Raw genomic sequence first — 21,460 nt, 5'->3', positions numbered from 1 at the left:
TTTAAATGATAAGGGTCCAAGCAGGAAGTGAGTTTACTCCCCAAAGTTTTATGGCCCTTTAACTATCTGACCCTGACTCACAATAAGCCCTCAGAGTTCTTTGAATGTTATCTATTGTTTAATCATTTCTACCTGACAATGACTGATGAGCTTTACGTGTATATACGCCCTGCATTCTTGTGCAAACTGAACCCAACCTGTCAAGGCAAGGGTTGCAGTGCTCTCCCCTCGAGAGAGTGGCCATGCTCTCTTTTCCTCCACAGGACTCAGTAGTCCGTGTGAATTTGTCTCACTTCCTCCCTAATGCCGCAGATCCCAGAAGCTGGGATCCGCATCACGTTCCTAAAGCCCGGGCGGAGGAAGCAGCTGTGAAGACCAGCCCCATCTGTAGCAGGGCTCACCAGTTCCCTCCTCTCCACTTCAAACCACCGAGAGATGCCGGGCAAGCTGTGCGTCAGGGTCAGCGTGGTGCGCTCGATCCACAGGCTCTGCAGGGAGGGCACAGGTATGTATAGGCCATTAGGTAATTTTTGCCACACCCCATCTACTCCAGGGATGACACAGTGGCGAATTGTCAAGGAAGTGGGGCTTCCCTGTTTGCTATGAGCATGGTCCAGTTTTCCCAGATTTGTTCACCTTGAATTCATTCTCCTTGTCCTTGGGGCCTTTGTGAAAAGGCCTGTCGTACCGGAACTTCCTCACATTATTGACACGGTAGAAGCTCTTGACGCGATCTGGAACCCTGTCCATCTGCAGGACATCCACAAAATCTGGAATGGGTGTCACTGCATAGATCTGCAGGTCTGGACAGGAAGTGAAGGGGGAATCTAGACTTGCCAATGAGATGGACTTGAATGGCTGACCCCTGTCATCCCCCAAAGGAGAGAGGAGCACCACAGCCGCTGTCCCTCCTGGCAGGGGTGGCAGCACTCGAGGAGTGGATCAGGCCCGAGCACAGTCAGACCAAGTCTCCGACCTGCAGCCCTCCCCTAGGCCTGTAGCGCGTCTCCAGAGTGCTCAGCCAGGCTGAACTGCCAGCCACCAGGGCTCTCCAGTGCCCCTTCAGTTCGGAAGGGGAACAGGCCAGGGGAATACAGGTAGTACCCACCCCACAGCAGTGAGAAAGTTGTTGGGGCCTGCCCACTGTAAGTAAACTGTTACTGTAAAACAACCTTTAATAAAATACTCTTTGGGGGTCTTTGCAGAGAGCTAGCACAGGGGAGCCCACCTGCCTCCTCCCACCACAGTGATGGCAACTCTCATGAAGTCTCCAAACAAGCTGTGAGAGGGATGAGGGGCCAGTGTTTCCAACCAGACATCCATGTGCCACCAAGACACAGGCACACCCCATCTCCTCTCCACTCCCTCTGCCGCCTGACAAATACCAGGAGCAGTGACAGACACACATGGGAGCACAGCAAGGCAAGAGCTAGTGGTAACCCTGGCAGCCCCGCCACCCTGCCCCCATGCTGTACAGTTACTGTTCCTGACCACCTAGCTTCCCCTTCACAGGGCAGGGTGGGGATAGGTAGCAGTCAGCCTGAAGGATAAAGGTTCCTCTGAGGCCCTGATGACTAGGCCCCACTATGGCTAAGGGCCTGCTAGGGCCTCCTCTGTGTTACGAGTGCCCTGTTAGTGAGAGCTTAGTGAGGAGGACATGCTCTGGCTCAGGACTTATGGGTAACCTAGCTGGTATGGCCAATGACCTGGCAGAGAGGCAGCTGACTGGGTGGGCCCCCCCTTGCAGGGCCCCAGCTCTCCTTCCCCCACTGCATGTGAAAAGATACACTGGGCATCGCACTGTAGGATGGCGTCATCAGGGTGGTTGGGGTGCTGCATGGCGACGGCCTGTGGGAACTCGCTGAGCATCCTCTGCTGGAACGCCTCCAGCCTCTCGTAGTCGTGGCCACGGCACACATATTCCTTGTTCTGTCACAAACAGGAGAGCACACTCTATACCCTAGCTGCAGCCCCACCTCCACATGGGGGTCAGCAGTTACTCATCACACGAACAAGTCCTAAGAGCCCACGGCAGGCAGGGGGCACAGCACTCAGTCCCTGTCCTTGGGGAGATGATGGTCAAGAAGGGGAAGGGAAAGAAGAAAACTGCACTGGAATGTAGCAGCGGGGAGGGGGCACCGGCTGCAGGAGGCTTGAAGGATGGAGGGCACCCAGGAAGGGGTACAAGGTCGGGGGTTGGATTCTGAAAAAATCATGCTGGAGAGTCCTGAAAGGTCCAGCTGGATCAGCCTGGGAGAGAGGACTGGGGAGGGCAATCTATGCGGGAATAGTAGCGACCAGGGCAACAGCAGCCAAGGTGCAGCTGGAAAAAAAGGTGTGTGTGCAGAACTGGTGGGGGTGGGGTGGCTGGACAGGCCTGCAAGTGTGTGCTTTTCAAGGGTCGCTTTTGTCAGCTGGAAGAAACCATCTAAACATTGCCCAGTTGTCAGCAGGTATTCATGAACTATTCAAAGAATTTCTTTGCAAATACCTCAGCAGGATAAATTAATATTATTCTAAATACACATTTCTTAGAACCTGTGTTGCATCACATTTGTTTGGGTTAGTCCTCATTTCTTCCCCTTCGTGGACTGAAGGCATGACAAGACACCCTCAACCCTGAAGCACTGTCTACCACAAAGCTGGTCAAGAGGAGTGGCCAGGTTCTTCTGAAGCCCTCAGGTGACATCTCTCTGCCCGCCCAGTTGCTTCTCTAGACCTACGGTGACAAAGTGGTGTCAGGCACTGGCAGCCCCTCCTAGCACGTTTTTGGAGGCAGAGACAGAAAGAGGTTCCACATGGCCAGTGTGTGCTTCCCAGTACATGGAGGATCAAAGGCCAGGCCTTGGAGGACCTCAGCCTCTTTGGGATAGGATTTGTACCCCCTTCCACTTGTCCTTCCATAGGAGAACTTGTTTAAGGCTGGGCCACATATCTGGATGGACTGGAGGGAAAGGGCGATATCAGAACACAAGTGAAGGTCAAAAGAAGTTGGCTGGCCTCGCCCGTGGAACAGACCAGCAGTCAAAGGACAGACATTTCTGAGTCCCTTGCCTGAAAGCAAAACTGACAAAAAAGGCAATTATGAAGAACTGATCTTTTCCTATCCACTCACAAATGTACAGTCTCCACCAATCTCTGTTCATGGGTCAAAGAGAGAAACGTATTCCCCTAAGAAGGGAGGGCTAGATGTTTTCCTGTCTCTGTGCAGATTATTCAATAATCACATTTGTGAAGCAAGGCAAGCAGATGGTCCAGAGAGACCAAGCTGACAGAGCTCAAGTAATCCACGGCCTGTGTGTTCAGAGAAGATTCAGCAGAAGGAAGGCACGTATCATTGACCTTGAAGTGCACTGTGTGTTCCAAGTTTGCTCAGGCAAAAGCCTCAGCACACCCACCTGAGATAGATCTGGCTGCCGCCGCTCTGCACTTTGTCCCTGCCATCTACAGGGCAAACAGCTACCTCCCGGGAAGAGCTGAGAGAAGGCAAGGCAGCATGTGGCTAGGCCAGGCGGATGTGTACGCATGAAACACACTCCTAGAGACTGCTCTTTTATGTGGACACAGGTGGCATTTCTGAACATCCTTTGTTATTCTTCCTTCAATACTAGCACCCTTGAAACCATATGTGAACATTCAGACTGTCCCTGTGAGCATTATCTGATGGCTCAGGTGCAGTTTCTATGCCAGGTCCCACTTGTCAGAACCCTCTGTAAGCCCTGAGACACTGATGTACCCTGTTACATGAGCATGAGGGGTGGGAGCCAGGTCAAACAATGACAGAGACCTCCTGTTTGGCAGGGACAGAAATGGGGGACACCAGGTGTTGATTTTGTATCTTACAGCCAAAGTAACTGTGTGTTGAGAGTAAAATCTGATTTATGATATACAAATTATGGGACCAAACAAGGAGAATAAAATGGAAATAAAGAGTAACTTGCAAAGATGAAATGAGAAAGCAGTAGGTTACAGGGCCAGAATCATTAGTTTGTCAAAGAACTTTCTGGAGCAGCTTTGGTTTCTCACGCCTGTGGAATTCCTTCTCCCTCTTCTGACCCCCACCTCTGGTGGCCGTTCTGGCCACCAGAACGTGAAGGAGGCCCTCCGCTCACTCACATTCTGCTACTCCAGTCGCTGCTGTGAAGTAGGGTCAGAGCCTGCCGGGGGATCCAATTACGCAGCACGTGCTGGCCGTCCCTGTCGGTATCACCAGTTCCGACAGAAAGCACTTTTCCTTTCCGCCTAGGGTGACTGCTGCCCAGGAAATGTGCAAGTTGACCTGCCTTACCCCTGAAATGTGGTTAGTCTGAGCGCTGTTGCCAGCAGACTGGCTTTTTTAAAGGAACATTAAGCGCAGCTGAACTCTGATGTGATACCAAGCTTATTACTGCTCATTGACTGAAGTGCTTTCTCCAATAAGACAGGATCCCAAATATATAAAAGGGATTCTATAAATTTTCCCATCTGCTTGTTAAGACTTGTTGACTGAACTCGAGTAAAATACTGGAACTGGGGACAATCAGAGCTCGTCTCAGGTCTCAACTGCACCCCCAGGGCCCTTTTTATCAGCACAGGTGCACTGAGGTCACCTGAGAATGACAAATCCTATGGGCTACAGCCCACAGCCCAAGCTGACTCCCCTGGAGCCTCTGGATTATGCTGAATATATAAGAAAATCACAACTGTTCAACTGGTGTCAGGACTCCTATGCTTAGTCATTCTCTCCACTGTTCATACCCTCCACTGTTCATATCCCAGCCTGCCTTCCAGGCAATGGTGGAGAGGAATGTCTGTCTTCATCCCAGGCAGAGAAATGGCTGCCTAGAAAAGGCTTTGCACAGCCAAAGCTGTTCCACAGCCCCAGGATCAAAGGGGACCGTCCTCTTGGTTGACTCAAATCAACACTTCTTCATCCTGGCTGTAAAGCCTATAGTGCAACCAGGGGAAAGAACCATCATCTTCAATGATGAACCCTAAAAGGCCAGCCCATTGCTGAGGTCAGGGTTAGACTGGTGTCCCGTCTGGCTGAGATAGTTCAATGGAAGATTCTAGGCACTGGAAGCGGAAGCTAGAAGGTTTCTAAACATACTTATATGACATTCTCAGACCCTGGTCATTTCCTGCAAGAACTTGGTTGATTGGGTAAGAAAACCACCCTCACATTTTACATAGCTATAAAATAGCATAGCCCAGTAAAATAGGGCCTAAAGTAGGCAGCCAGTCCAGATATGCAAAGCCAAATGCCTTTTGTTGGCTGGTCAGTCCTTCCAAAAGAATTATTTGGTAGAATAGGAAAAAAGGGGGTGGGGGAAGGACAGCTTATAAATGAATGATGTGTAAAATACGACCTAAGTTGTTGGGACTACCTGAATGGAACTCACCCGAAGGAAGAAAGGAAACTTCCTGCCATAGAAGCCGACCCGAAAGAACTCAGGCTCCAAGCGCTGCTGCTCCATGATGTTGTCATAGTAGCTGGCTTCCATTTTCTGTGAAGGAGAAAGGCAGGTGCCTTCAGGTTGGCTTGACTGCTAGTATCCAAAGCAAGTCCACCCAGGCCCAAGGAGACACTATCTTTTTTGTAAAGAGAACACAGCAACTCAGTCTACATGAGAGGTGAGCACCTAGGCATGACCAGCCCCTTCCCGGGGAGCAGCAGGGTGGAAGAGGAGGCCCCATCCTCTTTCATCAGCATCTGATGGCAGGCTGGAGAGGGGTCTGCCCCAGCAGCCCCAAGAGACTGCCCTGCATTTCTTTTCCAGTGGGTGGGCCCGGCTCCAGGGACACCAGGCTTCCTGCACTTTGAGAGGCAAATGTTTAACATGTGTATTTAACACCCCGCCCTGCCCTGGGTATTTCTGGTTCTGAATGGTACTACACCATTCAAATGTTGCTTATAGGGGGCTAACAGCAATTTTCAGCACCATTTTCCATCAGTCCAACTGTGTTGCTTTTATTCATTTATCGTGTGACATAAGAGGCTAATAGAGCAAGGAAGGCTCCTTTGCCAGCATCACTGGTACTAGTTCCAATTTAGGAGATTTTAGACTTTAAAAGTTGGACTAGACCAACCATGATGTCTGGCATTTCCAAAGTTGGTAAGTTTTTTAGCCTTGGCTGACCTCGCTTTACATTCAGAGCAATTCGGTGGACTCTGACCGGGAAGACAGCTCTAATGTGTTCAACCAGCCCAGCCTGCCAGGAAGGAGAGGGCTTCAAAGACCAGTCAAAAAGCTACTGCTCCAGAATCATGTCTATCCTGTATGCCGAATTTCGACTGGGGCTGGGGAACACAGCAGAGCTAGCCTGCCAAGGGAGCAGGAGGGCGAGCTCAGACTGCTGACCTCTCTTTGCCAGTGAACTCAGCAGCTATTTTAATTCAAAACCCAGCACCAACAACCAAGAAAAATTTGGTGGACACCTTCAAAGTTCATGGGGCATTTCACTGAATTTCTGAATATTTTGCTTCAAAGAAAGAAGTAAGAACGAGGTGCTTGAAAGTGACCACAAGCACAGCGGGGAAAGAGCTTATAGTTTTCAGGTGAAGCAACCCAGCATAAAATCATTTCAGGAACAGCTTCTTCATGAAGTTGAGCTGCCACGTGCCCCTTGGATCCCCCACCCTACCCGGCATACACTGCTTCTCTCCTCTCTGTGTGCCCATAGCCCTTGGGGGCTGATCAGACCATCGTTTGTCAAGTGTTTTGGTTCCCCAGCCAAACTGCAAGGCTCTTGAAGGCAAAAACCTTGGCCTCTGCTCCTCCTTAATGTCCAGAGCACCAAACCAAAGGGCTGGGCCTGCTGTAAATGCCCACTCAGAAACTGACTCCAGGAGAGCCCTGACACCTCCGGTGAGGGCTGGGGTGGGGGAAGAGGCAGAGCTCACCCGAATCCAGCTGAGGCTCTGATAATCGTAGAGGCTCTCATACTGACACGCCAGCTCCCTGCACAGTGGGATTCCAAACTCCCAGCTCTGCATCAGAAACAGGAACAAGGCTTCAGCACCTTAGGCATCCTCTGAAGGGCCCAAGCCCACATCAAACACATCGGAGGGCACAACCAAAGGCCTCCTGCAACTCATACAATCACAAAGAACATGAGCTCAAAGCCAATTTTGCAGAGCAGAGCACAAGGCACTCTGGCTTCTAGCTCAGGGCACAGCTTTCAGGTTTCTACTTAAAGTCCTCCACCTGCAAAAGGCCTTTTCCTGACTACCCTGTCAAGGACAAGGACAGGCACTTCACATCTAGTCATTACTCGAAGTTATTTTATTTAAAAACAGTATTTACATTTTTGCTGTATTAGTCTCAGTTAGATGGCAAATTGCATGAGGGCAGGGACTCTGCTTGCTTTATCCTCAGAGCCTAGAATAGTAGTAGGCATGAGCGGGTCCTCAATATTTATTTAATAAGTTAATAAAGGAAACAATGGTTTTTAAATTAAGATTATTTAAGCTCAGAAACCTGACAACAGAAAGATTAAAAGTAGGCTTTAAATCTTAAAGTAGGCTTCAGATAACCCTTGCCTAGACAGGTCCCAGGTTGCTTCTGTGGTGTGGCCCCTGTTATGGTGACAGGCCCATCGAACAGGTGCGTAAGGAGGGCTGCTGTGGCCTTTGGTAGAGGCCACGCTGTCCACTTCTTCTTTTTAATATAATGCTGTCTCTGCTGGGAACCACTGGTTTCCTTGATATTTCAGCTAGCTTCTCCTCAACATCTACATAGTAATTAAAGTTTTTATATCATGGGAAATTTTAAACATGGAAAAATGGAACAGAAGAACGAACCCCTAGGTACTCACCACTCGGCTTCAACAACGAACAATTAGTGGCCAGTCTTGTATCATTCATGCCCCACCCACGGACTGACTGACTCCTCTCTATAATTTCTGAAGTAAATCTTATATAATTTCACCCATAAATATTTCAGTATGAATGTTTAAACAATAAAGATTATTTTTTAAAAAGAGAATATTGTTTGAAACAGCATCAGGGAGGACAACAGTATTTCATTTGGGTCTGAAAGAGCATATTATTTCTATCCTTTGAAGTGATTAATGGCATATGGATTGAAACTGCAGGACCAATAAAAAAGATGGAAAAAAGAGAGAATTTTTAACAGACCCCGACTCCCCACCCCACTATAGTGGCTGCCTCAGGGAGCTAGAAAGCTCCCACTCCCACCCCCTCAGCTTCCAGGGGCATACACGGACCCCTCCCTGGCTCCTAGTGCTGCTCATGCAGGTCTGTTAACAGCCCACAACGGGGCCTGCTTGGCAGGCAGTGGGATATGCAGCTGAGATATGTGCAGAATTTTGGCCGCCTACTAAGAGTACCCACTGGAGAACTGCTCATTTAGGGGACAAGGGGCCCACGTAGAGCTAAAGGAGCTCTGCCCGCTGATGGCAGCCCTCAGTAAAGCAGGACTTCTCCCCTCATGGGATGGTGGGATGGTGGGATGAGTATCTGTCTTCCTGGCATCTCTGCCCTAATTTGAAACTCTGCTGCCCTAAGCCCTCCCCCACCCCCAATTATCTAGGACCAAGCCAGAACCAAGATTTTTAAGATGATCTGCCAGTCCTGAGAGCTTGCGCTGGGAAACCGGTGGGTCTGGGGGCTCTGAGAGCTGCCTCTAAATGCAGGTGGGAACATGCTGCATCAACATCTAGTCTTTTCTCATGGTTTCCTTCCTCCTGAAAGGAGGCAAATCAACTCTAAAACTCTCTGCCAGCATCTGAAATTCAATCACTTCTACCAGCTCTGGCAAATGTGTGCTTTTCCATACCCTTGTCACCCCCACCCTACCTCCAACCCTGGCCCATCCCCCGGGATAGCAGAAAAGTTTCACGGACTTGGGATCACTGTAGCCAAACTGGAAAAGAAGGCAAATCCAGGGGCTCCAGGATATTGTTAGTTTTCTTGTAACAGCCAGGTTTTGCTTTTCCGGAACTATTTTTAAAAACCCAAAGAACCCTAAAAACTTTCCAAAAACTGGTTAGCCCTAACTAGTTTGTGATGGCACTGGTTCCATCACATCTTGAGGCAGAGAAACAGAGAAAGAAGTCAGACCATCTGTATGAGCCCAAAAGAATCAATCTGATAAATACCCCTTTGAAGATGAGCTCATGCAAGGGCTCCCTGTGGGGTCTATACTTAGCAGAGAACCTGCCCTCCAGCAATTCACAGCACAGGCAGGAGGGTAGCAGTGGAGATTCCTGGGAAGGTGGCCTGTGGAGCCTCAGGTCCTTCTGCCCTTCCAGCTCAGTCAGCCCTCAGGCAGTCTCTGCATTTCATTCCCGTCCTACTAAGCTTTAAATCTGCTTTTCTAATCACTACTTAGTGTGGGGTGGGGAGGGGACCCTGCCTGTTCACACGTCCCACTGTAGGCTCAGTCAGATTAGGATAACTCTGCTCTGCCCACTCTCTGCCCAGGGAAAGAGAGAACTAATATAACTGAAAGAACTCATGCCTCCGCACACCATGCTTATGCCATTTCTTCCAAGCTGGGAGGGCTTGCCCGGCCAGCAGGTAAGTGGCAGCTTTAGGTGGGCTATGTGCCAGGATCACAGGCCTAAAAGTACGCTGGCATGGAGCCCTATGTCCAGCCCTCGGCCAGCGAGGAGGCGGCTTTGGGCCCAGACAGTGCATCGGTCAGGTGTTATAACTGAGAACTGAGCATGACCACCTTTCTGGGCTGGGTTACATGAGGGCTCCCCAGGTTTCGGAAAGGTTCTTGCTCACCAGTGCATCCCTTGAGGGGGTGAGTGTTTTTGACAAATACAGAAGTCTCCTATGTTACATAAAAACTGGCATATGGGCAAAATTCATTAAGGCTTAATCAGGGGTGTCCAACCTGCAGCCCACGGGCCACATGCAGCCCAGGATGGCTATGAATGAGGCCCAACGCAAACCTGTAAATTTACTTAAAACATTATGAGGTTTTTTTGTGTGTAATTATGTGTCCCAACGTATTCATTGTGTGGCCCCAAACAATTCTTCTTCCAGTGTGGAATAGAGATGCCAAAAGGTTGGACAACCTTGGTTTAAATCTTTCCTTTTTTATTATGAAAAACTCACTTTCCATTTGAAAAAACCAATTTCCATTTAAGTTAGGGGCTCAGCTACCATAGTTCCCCGAATGATCCTATTTCAGCCTTCAAAACAAACTCAAAGCTGAGTAATGAAAGAACGCCTTCGATAAGTTACACGCTCAGCCTTTCAGTGCATGGGCCATAAGCAAAAGTGGTGAACAAGGGGTGGTGGTGCAGAGGGCCCACCAGGAGCTCTGCCAGAGGCGGAAGCATGATGGCCGGGAATCCCCAAGGAGGCCTGAACCAATGCTGAGCATGCCGGCCAGCCCCACAGCACCGGGCCTGGTGGAGGGCAACCCGATGAGGGAGAGAAGCCTAGGCTGTGCCGTGAGGAAGGGACATGCAAGACAAGAGTAGGCACCAGGGAGAGGCAGCACAGGGCTCCTTAGGCTAGGTTCAAATCCATTCATTTTCACAGCTCATTTTCCATGGCAGATTAGGAAGCCACATCTAGTAAACAGAAGCGGGCCCAGGAGCCCTGCTGTGGAAGCATTAGCATTTATAGATGTGCAAAGCTGGTATGTGGAGTTGTCTCTTACACCCCCAATCTGGAACTGGCTTCCAAGTTACAGAATCAGCCCATTCTCCCCCGCCCCTGCCCCTGCTCCCAGATAAAATCATGCTGCCTCCAAATCTGATGCATACACCTGGGCACCCGCCCACTCACCACCCCACACAGCACTGTGGCAGCAGAAGCTGAGGGCTGGAAGGCTTGCCTAATGACCCTACCTTGCCTTTGTTGAAGTAGTGGATGATCTTGCGGCACAGACCCTCTCTCCGCTGCCACTCCGTCTGAGGTGGGTAGTGGAGGAATTCCCGCAGAGGCCGCTCCTCCCACCGCAGCAGCTCACAGTAGAGGAGCAGAGTGAACGCCGCCTCTGCGGGGACAGGCGATGCGGAAGTCTGGGCCTGGGCAGCACGCCCAGGCAAGGCACGTGCAGCCCAGGTCAGGGACACCGGATATCAAAGGCGAGTCAGGAGTGCTGCCCAGCCATCCAACAACCCTTGACAACAGCACGAAGGAGCCACGTATCCTGGTAGACACCTTCTTCCCACAGCCTGGTTGTTTGTCTTGGACTCCAGATGATGTATGGCCCGGCTACCTGAGGATCCCTGCACATGCTGCCCTGCTCTGGCAGACACGGGCATGTCAGGGAGAGCTCCTGGGTTCTTTGCTCAGACGACTAGAACTTCCTTTCAGGCTTATCAGAACTAGCTCTTAGGAGTGAGCACTGACCAAGGCTTCTCTCTGCTCCCCCTAGGCCAGCCTCAAGGCCTTTACCTTCACTTTCTAATTCAGCATAGCCCTGGGAATGCCCCTCTCTCCTCATCTCTACTGATTCTAAAAGGACCAGAGAGGGGAAGTGTGCTGGTGCTGTGTGGTGGACCTGGAGCTAGAAGCTCCATTCCTGGAGGAACCTAAAGTTGGTGCTAGACCCAGGGAAGACACCCAGCAACACCTTACCCTACAAGTGGAATGGTTAGAGAGGGTTATATAACACAGCAGCTAAACTCCACAGCTCCCTAAATTCTAAGGAATGAGTCACACTAAATTCCAGCTGCTGCTCAGGGTCCTCACTTCATTGTCTACACTTTCCTATTCTATTCGCTCATTTTTAGAAATCTCCTCTTGGAAAGTTCATTAGTACTAGCATCTGTGTGGACTTTGAGGCCCCACTCAGGTCTGTTCCCCAGGACTATGAAGCACCTCTTTCCTGATTGTTCTGTGACCCACTCCCAGTTTTAGCCCCGCCCACTGGCTTGCAGAGGCCCCCTGCTACTCTTCAGCCTGGCCCCTCTACCTGTCCTCTGGCCACTGGGCCTCCTGCCCAGGGATGCACATGCCCCCATGCTGGACCTGGGAAGCCGTCTCAGGGGGACAGGCCTCTGAGGCACTCAAGGCCTGCCTCTGGAGCTTAGGAAACAATACATTCTTTTCAAATGCCACTCCTGAGGCCCCAAGAGACAGCCTCCACCCCTTCTCTGTCCAAATCTGTGACCCAGCCTCTCGGTCATGATGGCCCTCTAGTTCAGTACATGCTGCTGCCGAGGCACGGGATTTATCAGTCCATCACCCCACTGCCTTCTTTGGGAGTTCCTGGAAGCATGAGTAGAAGTGGACGCAGAACATGGCAGAGTCAGCCCAGCCATCATTCAATTCTTGTCAAGCTCTGTTGTCAGAGCATAGATGCTCTGTTTGGCATCTATGCCAAACACCCAGCCAGAGATAAGGGAAAAAATTCTGTGTTTCAATAAATCCATCTAATTCTAATAATGTTTGTGGATAATAGCTTGAATTTCCTGATCTAGCACACATATTTCAGTTCTGTGGTCCAAGGGCTAGGATGGAGTGGCTGGTCACCACAGTGAGAAGGTGAATATCTGGGGGAAACTATGGCTCAAGGCAATCAGGCAGGACTCCTGACTCCTGTGTGATAGGCACACTGAAATGCTTTTGAATGTATTCTGTTAGAGGAAGCCTTAGTAATACATTAAATTGTGGAAGGGCCCGTCAGAGAGCCCTCTCCAGACTCTCCTTTGGAAGTGCGATGTAAGCTGCTGTGTTGTTGGAGGGGAAGAGCCTAGACTGCAAGGCAGGTTTGCCAGTGGGTTCGAGTTCCCCAAGTCCAAGGGTGGACTTAGAGAGGCACTGTGCCTTAGAGAGGCACTGTGCATTAGAGATGGTGAGCTCAGGGTGCTCTGAGCCTGGCACACCAGAACTTGGAAGTCCCCCAGGAGGCCGCAGAGAGGGTGAAGAGGAGGCAAGGAGAATGGAACAGCAGCCTCAGGCAGCAGAGGACGAGGCACAAGGTATAAACGAAGTTCGCCTGCTTTCTCCACCACATGTCACAAAGCAGCTGAGGGAGAGGAGAAAGGCGAGGGGCAGCAAGGCCCCAACACTGTGCTAACATCTGGCAGACAGCAGTCCAGAGCCCTTTCTCTGCCAGCTGTGCACATCTGTTGAGTCTGTCCTCTCTAGGAAGCATGGCTTCCCTCTCCTACTCACCTGTGTAGTTCTCAGCCTGCAAATGCATGTCACAAAGTTTATGGATGTAGCGAATGTACATCTCCTCTTTGTTAATCTCTGACTTGTAAAAGTTCTGTAAGAGAGAAGGAAATACACATAAAGATGGGAGAGGCTGCCACCTGTGGAGGCCATACCTGAGATCTAGGCGGCTGGCCACAGCCCTCGTGTGCTGGGCAGGCTGTGGAGGCAGCCCACACCAGGAAGGAGAAGGACCCACCAGAAGGCACAGCTGCTTAGGGTGAAGCCACTGGCAGATGTGCAGGAGCCCTGAGGACTGAAGAAGAGGAGGAGTGCCAGTGCAGCCTGGGGGTCAGGGCAAGCTAGGAGTTAGGGTATGTCAGGGATGGTGGAACTTTGCCAACAGGCCAGGCTAGAGCTCTGTCCAAAGAGGAGTTCATTTCATTTCATTCCATTCCCAAGTGGGAATGTGACTGAAGAGCGGCAGATCTCCAAGATGCCAGTAATGGAGCCGATGTCCTGACTCAAACTCTGAGGCTTACAGCCATGTACTGTAGGAAGGCCAAGCCAATTGCAGGGCAGGACAGAACTGACTCTTCTAGGCAACAGGAGGAAGGGCCCATGTCCTCTCACCATCAGGTTAACTGTGCAGCCAATCTTCTTATTCTCCGTTTCCTCTCCTTTCATGCAATCCCTGGAAGGGAGAGTGTAGATGAGAAGCAGTCCTGTTCTCTGGGACAACACAGAACTGCAGTGTCGCTGAGGCGTTAGTGTGACCCAACACTGGATTGGGCTGTTCTCCAACTGGAGCCGCTCCCCCTGATGCCTTCCCCCAGATGAGCGGCGAAGACTCTTCTTAAAGAGGCTTCTGAAGCACCCATCTGGCTGTGGCTGTGTGCAGTGGGCTGGCTGTGCCTAGACCAGTGGCTGGGCAACCCTCAGTGTGACAGGAGGGGCCTGGGAAAGGAGGGCTCCATGACCTCCAGCTGCCTCTTCCAGGGGGAGATTCCAAAAGCACCACAAGGGCTTGGCAACCCCAGCTCTGTCTGTCTGTTCCAGGGCACTAAGAATACCTTTCTAGGTCTTTGCTGTCTAACCTGGGAAATGCAGTTGCTACCAATGAGCATTTTTGCATCCGACACAAAACGTCTGAGATTCGTGCAGAAGTTGAAGACATTAACACAAGAGTTAAAGAGGTAATTCTCTAAGTACCTAAGGTCCATACCAATATAAAACTGAGTATCGTACTATAGGTTCAAGTCATCCTGGAGTACAACACATTGATTACTTATATAATCAGTGTGTGTGTGTATATACACATATACATATATACACATATGTATACGTACACACATATATATATATATGTATACATATATATTAGCTTTCAACAGCTATATTCTTATTAACTTCTTACTGAACTAAACCTCATTGAGGGAGAAGAGACTTCCTTGGTTCCTGTATAACCTTCCCGTAAGTTTATCTAATCAATCAACATGTACTATACACCTGCCAGGGACTATCACGGCTCCATGCAGGAAACCAGGGAAGTAAGGACAAGGTTCCTGTCCTCAAGGAGCTGGCTCTCTTCTGCTGAGTGAGTCAGAAAGGTGACAAATGATCATCATCCAAGGTGATCCACGCTTTGAAAGAGGTCTGTGGAGACAAACCAGCTAAGCTCCTGGTTGGGAAAGCCCCCTTGTGGGGGCGGAAAGCCGACTCTCGGAAGGACACACAGCAGAGAAGCCTGAGGGGAAGAATGTGCGTGGGAACAACATGGATGAGGAGTTAGGGCATGGCCCTGGAGTCAGATAGGTCTGGGTTCAAATCCTGGCAATGGCACTTCCCACCAATAGTGTTTCATCACTGGTAAAAAGGATCACCCTTCAGGGCTGCTTATGGTATTAGAGATGACGTGTGTAAAGCACAAAGTATGTGGCATAGTTTTCATAAATGGAAACTGTTATCAGCATCATGGTGCTTCCTTTTATGTTCACAAGGAACGACACTGGGAGGTTGGGGTGCAGGGCATGGGTATTGGGGACTGGTAGGAGATAGGGCCAGAGAGGTAGGCAAAGGCCAGTTTATGAAGAGCCTTTGATGTCATGCAAAAGAGTGTGAACTTTTTATTGTAGGTACCATCACTGAGACAAGAAATAGAGGAGAATGAACTTGGTTTTGGCCATGAGTTTGAGTTATCTGTGCAAGGAGGTAGAGAAATCAAACAGCTAGAACTAGGCCCTGGAGCCAGGAAATTAATTCCTGTTCTTTTTAACAGGCCACAGTGAAGAAGGCCAACCTTCATTAAGTGTTGTAGTTAGGAAGAGAGCAAGAGTTTGCCCACACGTCCTCCCTGGATGATGGCATGTGCAGGAAAGGTGAGGGCTATGGCGCGAACAAGTAAGTCCTCTGGTTCTACAAGGGTCTCCCAAAAGGCCCCTGTGACCTCAGAAGGCCCAGGAACAATGGCCTGAAGCTCGCACAAGCATAATTGTGCTATAGGAAGAGGGGATGCTCAAGGTGCGAGCACTTTTCTCATGAATTCCATTTCCGCATCCAGCCCAGTGCTCTGGGCACCCGAGTCTCCTGCAGAGCAGAAGTCTTGGCACAGCGACATCTCCTATGCAGCAGCAACTGGTGGTGGCCTAAACTTGCTCCCACTTCCTGATCCATGGGCTGAACATTCTTCCCCTTGGCATTTCCATGTCCTACAGCACAGAGGAGACAACTATTGCTTGGGGCTGGGTTTCCTCTTTTATTCCCCCTCCTTTCTTATTATCTTCCTCTAGGTTCCAAAAGGCAACCCTAAGCCACCACACCTGAACCCTCCTGAGGGAATTACTAAGGCTCTAGTGGCAGTTTCACGGTCATTCGTAGACTAATTCAAAAGCCAGGAAATGACTGAGAAAGCAGGTTTTCATGAAAAAACTAATTTCACATGAACTCTCAAGCTGAAAAGAACATAAAAATCTCTGAGCTCACTCACGGTCTGCTTCCTTCAATCCGTTCACAGCCAGGACCAAAGGACAGAAATAAACAGACTTTGGGCAATGAATGCAGGCATGGAAAAATGAAGTCCCTAGACAACGGAAAAGCCCTTCTGGGTCACACTTCTGTACGAGGCAACACTTCTCCACCCATGTGCCATATGGCTCTGAGGAGGGGCTACGCTAAGGACCTAGTTATTCTCTGCCTTGCTCTGGAGACTGGAGACAGCTTTCCTCTCCCTCCCTGCTGTGTCCCTTCCTCTGAATGGAAAGCCAGGTGGCTGCATGTCCTGGGGTGTCTCCTGGGAATGTATGCCCACATATCAGGAGGCATCCCAGGAATTAAGTCTCTCTCTCCCCTTCCCCCTCTTCCTCAGCCCCCACCCCTGGCCATCAGTAAATTCTGAATAACTGGTGGTGGTACCCAACGCCAAAACAGTCTGCCCCTTCAAGGGCACATGGTCTCAGCTTTAAGGGTTAAAGGATGTCCTCGCTGGAAAGAGTATTCTGACCTGAGAGTGGATCAGGTAGATGCCTGAGAAGATACCTGTAGTCAAGAAGGCGTTCCATGAGGCGGGTGACTGAGGTCACAAAGGAAATGCCAGTCTCGCGCCATGTTTCCTGTTCAACCTTCTCCAGTAGGCTATTTGTGGAAGGGTGAGGGAAACAAACATGATACACAATTTGTGAGGCTTCTCTGGGCACTAGAGAGAGATCCTAGAGTCCATGGGGCTTGTGATAAATCTGGAGACGGCAGACTTACCGCATTGCAGTCTTACCTGGGGTAGGGCCCAAACAGCTGGGTTCTACTCCATGCAGCAGAAAGCAACAACAAAGCAATTACTGAACTGGCAACAACAACTGAACATCTCTTCCATTTTCCTGTACAAGAGCCTTAGAATGCCACTGAACTAAGGGAGGAGTTTCAAAGCCACAGACCCTTTCAGTATATACTGTGAGATCTGTTCTGAAGAAGTAGCTGAATTAAGAGTCTAGCGAGCATTGGTTGGATCTGGCTTTGTCAATTGGCTGACTACCTCTATCACTGTTTAGAGTTGCCCTCAGCAAAACAAGGGAAACTAGGGAAAGATTCCTACCTGTCTTGATTCCCACCTGTAGGACCCAGTGTGAGACCCCCCCCCCCCCGGAGCTACACTGGCTATTTCTGTCAGGAGATGCTCCTGTGCAAAATGTGCTGGAGCCAAGAGCTAAACGCCCAGGTCCTCTTCTCACTCACCAGCCCCATGCTCCGGCTGCCTCGGGCATCTGGCTTCTCCAAAGAGCCTGGCTCCTCAGATCCTTTGCCTTCCCACAGGTTTCTCTCAACTCCTTTCCAGACTGTCCCTAGCTCCTAAGTTCATGAAAAGTCACTCGGGTTGGAAGGCCCAGCTAGGGTCACACCACTGGGGACTCACGCCCATAGCCTAGCAGCTGTCAAGGCCACTACGACAGTGACTGTTTATCCTGCACCAAACCGAGGTTTCTGGGAAAGCGAGGTTTTCCCATGTTACTCATGTCACTAGAAGAGAAGGTGGGACCATCAGCTTTGGCCCCTGATCCATGTGGGAAAAGACACCATGTCAGCATTCTCCAAACTATGTCCTAAGAGCTCTGCTGGCCTGAGCGACTGGGGCAGCCCTTCCGGGAGCACACAGTACAGGAAGTGCTGATCACAACATCCTCCTTTTGGAGATTTTTCACATCTTCCTGCACATTAAAGGCTGAGAAATCCTAGTTACAGAGACCAGTTCAATTTTGTTCAGTTGAATCTTTTCTAAACTGATCAGCCCATGATCCACTTATTCTTTCCTCCAGCACACCCACAGTCTTCTCCGAAACACAAACTGGGAAATGCTGTTCCACGTCATCAGTGGCTCTCAGTTCTGACACATGACTTTAGAGGGGTTTATGAAACACTATTTGGTCAGGTAATTAGTAATTACAAGTTATTTTGTGCTTCTCCTTTTGTAGTAAAGTCATCTATTAGTGGCTTAGGGAGAGATTTCTCTTCCTGACTTCCACAATTAGAAACAGCTTCAGCTAAAAGAGAAATACTAAAAGATGGATTCATTCTCATAAAATATAACTACTTGAATTTCAAGTAAATTAACATTTTATTGTGCGACTCATCAGGGAACGAAGCGGGCACAGTAGACAGGTTTCTCCCTCCTAAACCAGAAGATCTGCACCTGCTCCCCCCCACCCCCAGCTGCTGCGTACTGGCTGTGCAGCTGAGGGCGTGTGGACACTGCTCGGAGCTGCTGTATCACCGTCATTTGTCAGGACAATATCTGCCCTGCTGCCTCACAGGTGCGTTGTGAGGATAAAACAGGAAATGTCAACACATTCTGTACTGTGCAAAGTTCTAAGCAAATGTACAGTATCATTACTGGAAAAATGTTACAGGTTTGTCTTCAATGTGGCACTAAAACGAAATCTCAAAGCTGGAAAAGAGTGACATGGCAGGAGACTCTAAAGATGTAAATGTCTTAAGGTTTTATGTCTTAGAAAAACAAAACACCCAACATGTCTATCTGTCTGGGAGAATCCCAGCTTCCCCAAATCCCTCCCTTTGGAATTAGCCCTGTGTCAAATCCTGTAAGGTCTCTCGGCCTCCATGAACTCAAGACAGAGTCCATGAATGGTGGACCTGGGAGACCTCTGATGTCATTCAGCACAACCACCCTGTTTCACAAACAGGGAAACTGGCCTGGAGAGGGGATATGACTTGTTCAGGTCACAAAGTCCACGGTAATATTTTTCGAGCTGATTGTACAATCTTACAAAGCAGGGATTTAATGTCCCTTCCAACCCTGAGCCCTCACTGAGTCCCCATGAGCGACTTGCCCAACTGGATTCAGTGCATGCTATGAAGACATATAATGATCCTTTTCCTATCAGCAGATGTAGGAGCTCGGAGTGATCATCTGTCAACTATGGCTATCTCTGAGAGAGCTTGCTGTCATGATGCCACTTTCTGTACTGACAAAGGTGCTCAGTGCTACTGCTACGAACAACCCAGGTCTCTCCTGAAATGCACCCCCTGCCCAGGCCTGCCCAGCACGGGGTGCACTGCTACCCTTCATGAGCCCACTCCACCCCCTCCCCCAGTGTGGGATGCCTGGGGCTGAAGAATCTTACAGAAGGCCGAAGAGCTCCCTGTAGCTCTCGTCACCTTTCCCTTCTGACACCATGCTGTCCAGCTTGTCAATCAGCTCGGCCTCCACCTAGAGGGAAGCAGAGACTTTATAAACCGGAGCTGACCCTGCGATAGGTGAGGGTGGTGAGGAACTGCTTCCTGTTTTGTCCTTGCACCAAATAAATGCAGAGAAGGCAGGACCTCATCCACAGCCCCAAGAAACCACCCTGCCTCTCCCAGCCAGGGAGATCTCCCACTCCAGTGGCTAAAAAGAGTTGGAACTTACAATTCTCAGATACTTTTTCCCAGTTTAGGGCAAAACATAAGGACTTCCTGGAGAGAAAAATATTATGGATCCAAAGAGGCCTTTGTTAAAGTTTTTTTCTCTCGTAAAAAATGTTCATTTAAAAAAAATTTGTATGTATAAAAAACATTTGGTTAGAACTTTACCCTCTATTCAGACAGTTACAAAGAAATGAAGGGGGAGGGCCGGTCCTTACTCTGACTGCCATTCGGCTGGGTTGAGGGAGAGGTATTTCCTTCAGAGTCTCCTGCAGGGTAAAAGGCTCCACTGTTTGTCCCCATAGGACCTGAAGCCCTTGGGTCATCAAAGGGACACCTGCATTTGTTACCGGACCCCTAAACTGTGAGGAGAAACACTGCACGTGTTACCACTGCCCCACTGGATCTGCAAGCCTTCCAGCAGTGCTCGGCACTTTTCTAATAGGCTTCGCTGGGTTACTCTGAGGTGAGAAATCAAACCCTTCATTATCCTAGAAAATGTGGCACTGTAGTATTACTATATACATGTGTCATATGAGCAAAACGTGGTGTGGATGCACTTAATAGTGAACCATAAGAGAAGCATTTTCTTACTCCACACAGGGCCAAAGGGTCCTAAGGCAATGAACTAATAAAAGGATAACTGAATTAGAAAATTCATTGAGGGCAGCGATGTTTTCTGGAATCCCATTAGCAGAGAACAGGAGAGTCTGCTACACGGCCAGGATGGGGGCAGTCACACAATCGTGGGGAGGCAGCAATCCATGTTCCAACAAGCCTCCGGGTGGTTCTGTTGCCTATTCAAGTGTTAGAACTTCTGTATTAGGCATAGAAGCTGGTACTGGAAGGATATGAGAGAGCTACTTTATCACCCTCTGCAGTGCTGATGAAAGAAAAAGTCAGAAGTTGAGAAATCCAAAACAGGGGATGCTGAAGACCCATGCACACAAAACCAATGGCCTTCAGTCAAATGGAATGGTAAGGTCTTCAACTCTGTCATGTTCAGGTTCGAGGAGCTGCTTTTATTTATGAAACTGATATTCCTGAAGTGACACCTTGTTATTCATTCATTCAACAGGCACATTTCCTAGACAAAACAGCTACTTCTTTAAGCCCAAGTTTCCTCATTTGTGAGACGATAACGGTGGTTAGCACCTTTCTTCAATTCCCTGTGTCCTAACTCTTAGGAAGTGCTCAATGATTTTCATCTCCATGAACTCACCATGTCCCAGACACTGTGCTGGGTTCTAAGAAATAAAAGCACAAGAAACAGTGCTCGTTCCTAATAGCTCGTTGGGTGGTGGTGGAGGGGAGGCAGGACAAGAGCTGACCAGCTCAGCACCATCAGTGCTCGGATGGGGCACACACTGAAAGGGTGGCCTGGCATCTGAGAAGTCAATGGACTTTCAAGAGTCTCAAGAAATAGTGTAAAAACTTAAGTTTTCGTTCTTTGATTCAGCAATTAACAGATGAGAAATTAACCTAAGAAAATAATGAGGAATGCATTTTTTTTTGCAATTTTAACAAAAATTTGGAATGAACCTCAGTTCCTAAAACTAGAAGCCTTACTGAATGCACAGTGGTCCAGCCACACAATGGAGTGAGCGCCAGGCAGCTTCTGAGCTGACAGCGTGGGGCACACAGCGCTAACACACGTGCAGAGATGGAGCGGACATGGTGCTGCCACCAAAGGGAGAGTGAAAACCATTATACATAATTGTTCTAAAAAAAGCAAAACCCAGAATGATTCCACTTTTTAAACTTAAAAAACTATGAATTGGAAAAAAGTCTAAAAAGACACATCCTGACTCCCTCCCCTACAAGTTAATATAGGGTTATGGGTTAGATTTTTTCATTATAGCTTGTTTGTATTTTTAATTTTTTATATTAAGCACCATTTTATCATTAGAAGAAGTATGTTTAATAGGTGGTAAGAGTTAAGGGAGTAGTTAACAGAGTCCAAGCCATGAAAAGCACAAT

The 21,460-nt window shown here is 49.2% G+C and overlaps 1 protein-coding gene across 1 annotated transcript in view; it reads right to left on the bottom strand.

Annotated features, from left to right (window-relative positions):
- DOCK3 (dedicator of cytokinesis 3) overlaps window positions 1-21,460 on the bottom strand; it is a 294,505-nt gene that overhangs the window by 19,727 nt on the left and 253,318 nt on the right. The window contains exons 33-43 of the mRNA XM_037128613.2: window positions 19,201-19,286; window positions 16,839-16,865; window positions 16,607-16,702; window positions 13,706-13,766; window positions 13,094-13,187; window positions 10,816-10,964; window positions 6,884-6,970; window positions 5,382-5,486; window positions 1,788-1,929; window positions 637-803; window positions 402-488 (exon numbers count right to left, since the gene is read on the bottom strand). Coding sequence (XP_036984508.1) covers window positions 402-488; window positions 637-803; window positions 1,788-1,929; window positions 5,382-5,486; window positions 6,884-6,970; window positions 10,816-10,964; window positions 13,094-13,187; window positions 13,706-13,766; window positions 16,607-16,702; window positions 16,839-16,865; window positions 19,201-19,286 — 1,101 coding nt within the window. The remainder of the gene's footprint in view (window positions 1-401; window positions 489-636; window positions 804-1,787; window positions 1,930-5,381; window positions 5,487-6,883; window positions 6,971-10,815; window positions 10,965-13,093; window positions 13,188-13,705; window positions 13,767-16,606; window positions 16,703-16,838; window positions 16,866-19,200; window positions 19,287-21,460) is intronic.

Source organism: Artibeus jamaicensis, unplaced genomic scaffold, assembly GCF_021234435.1.
Source record: "Artibeus jamaicensis isolate MK-2021 breed Jamaican fruit bat unplaced genomic scaffold, CSHL_Jam_final contig_519, whole genome shotgun sequence".
NCBI lineage: Eukaryota > Metazoa > Chordata > Mammalia > Chiroptera > Phyllostomidae > Artibeus > Artibeus jamaicensis.
This window is presented reverse-complemented; position numbering and strand designations above follow the sequence as displayed.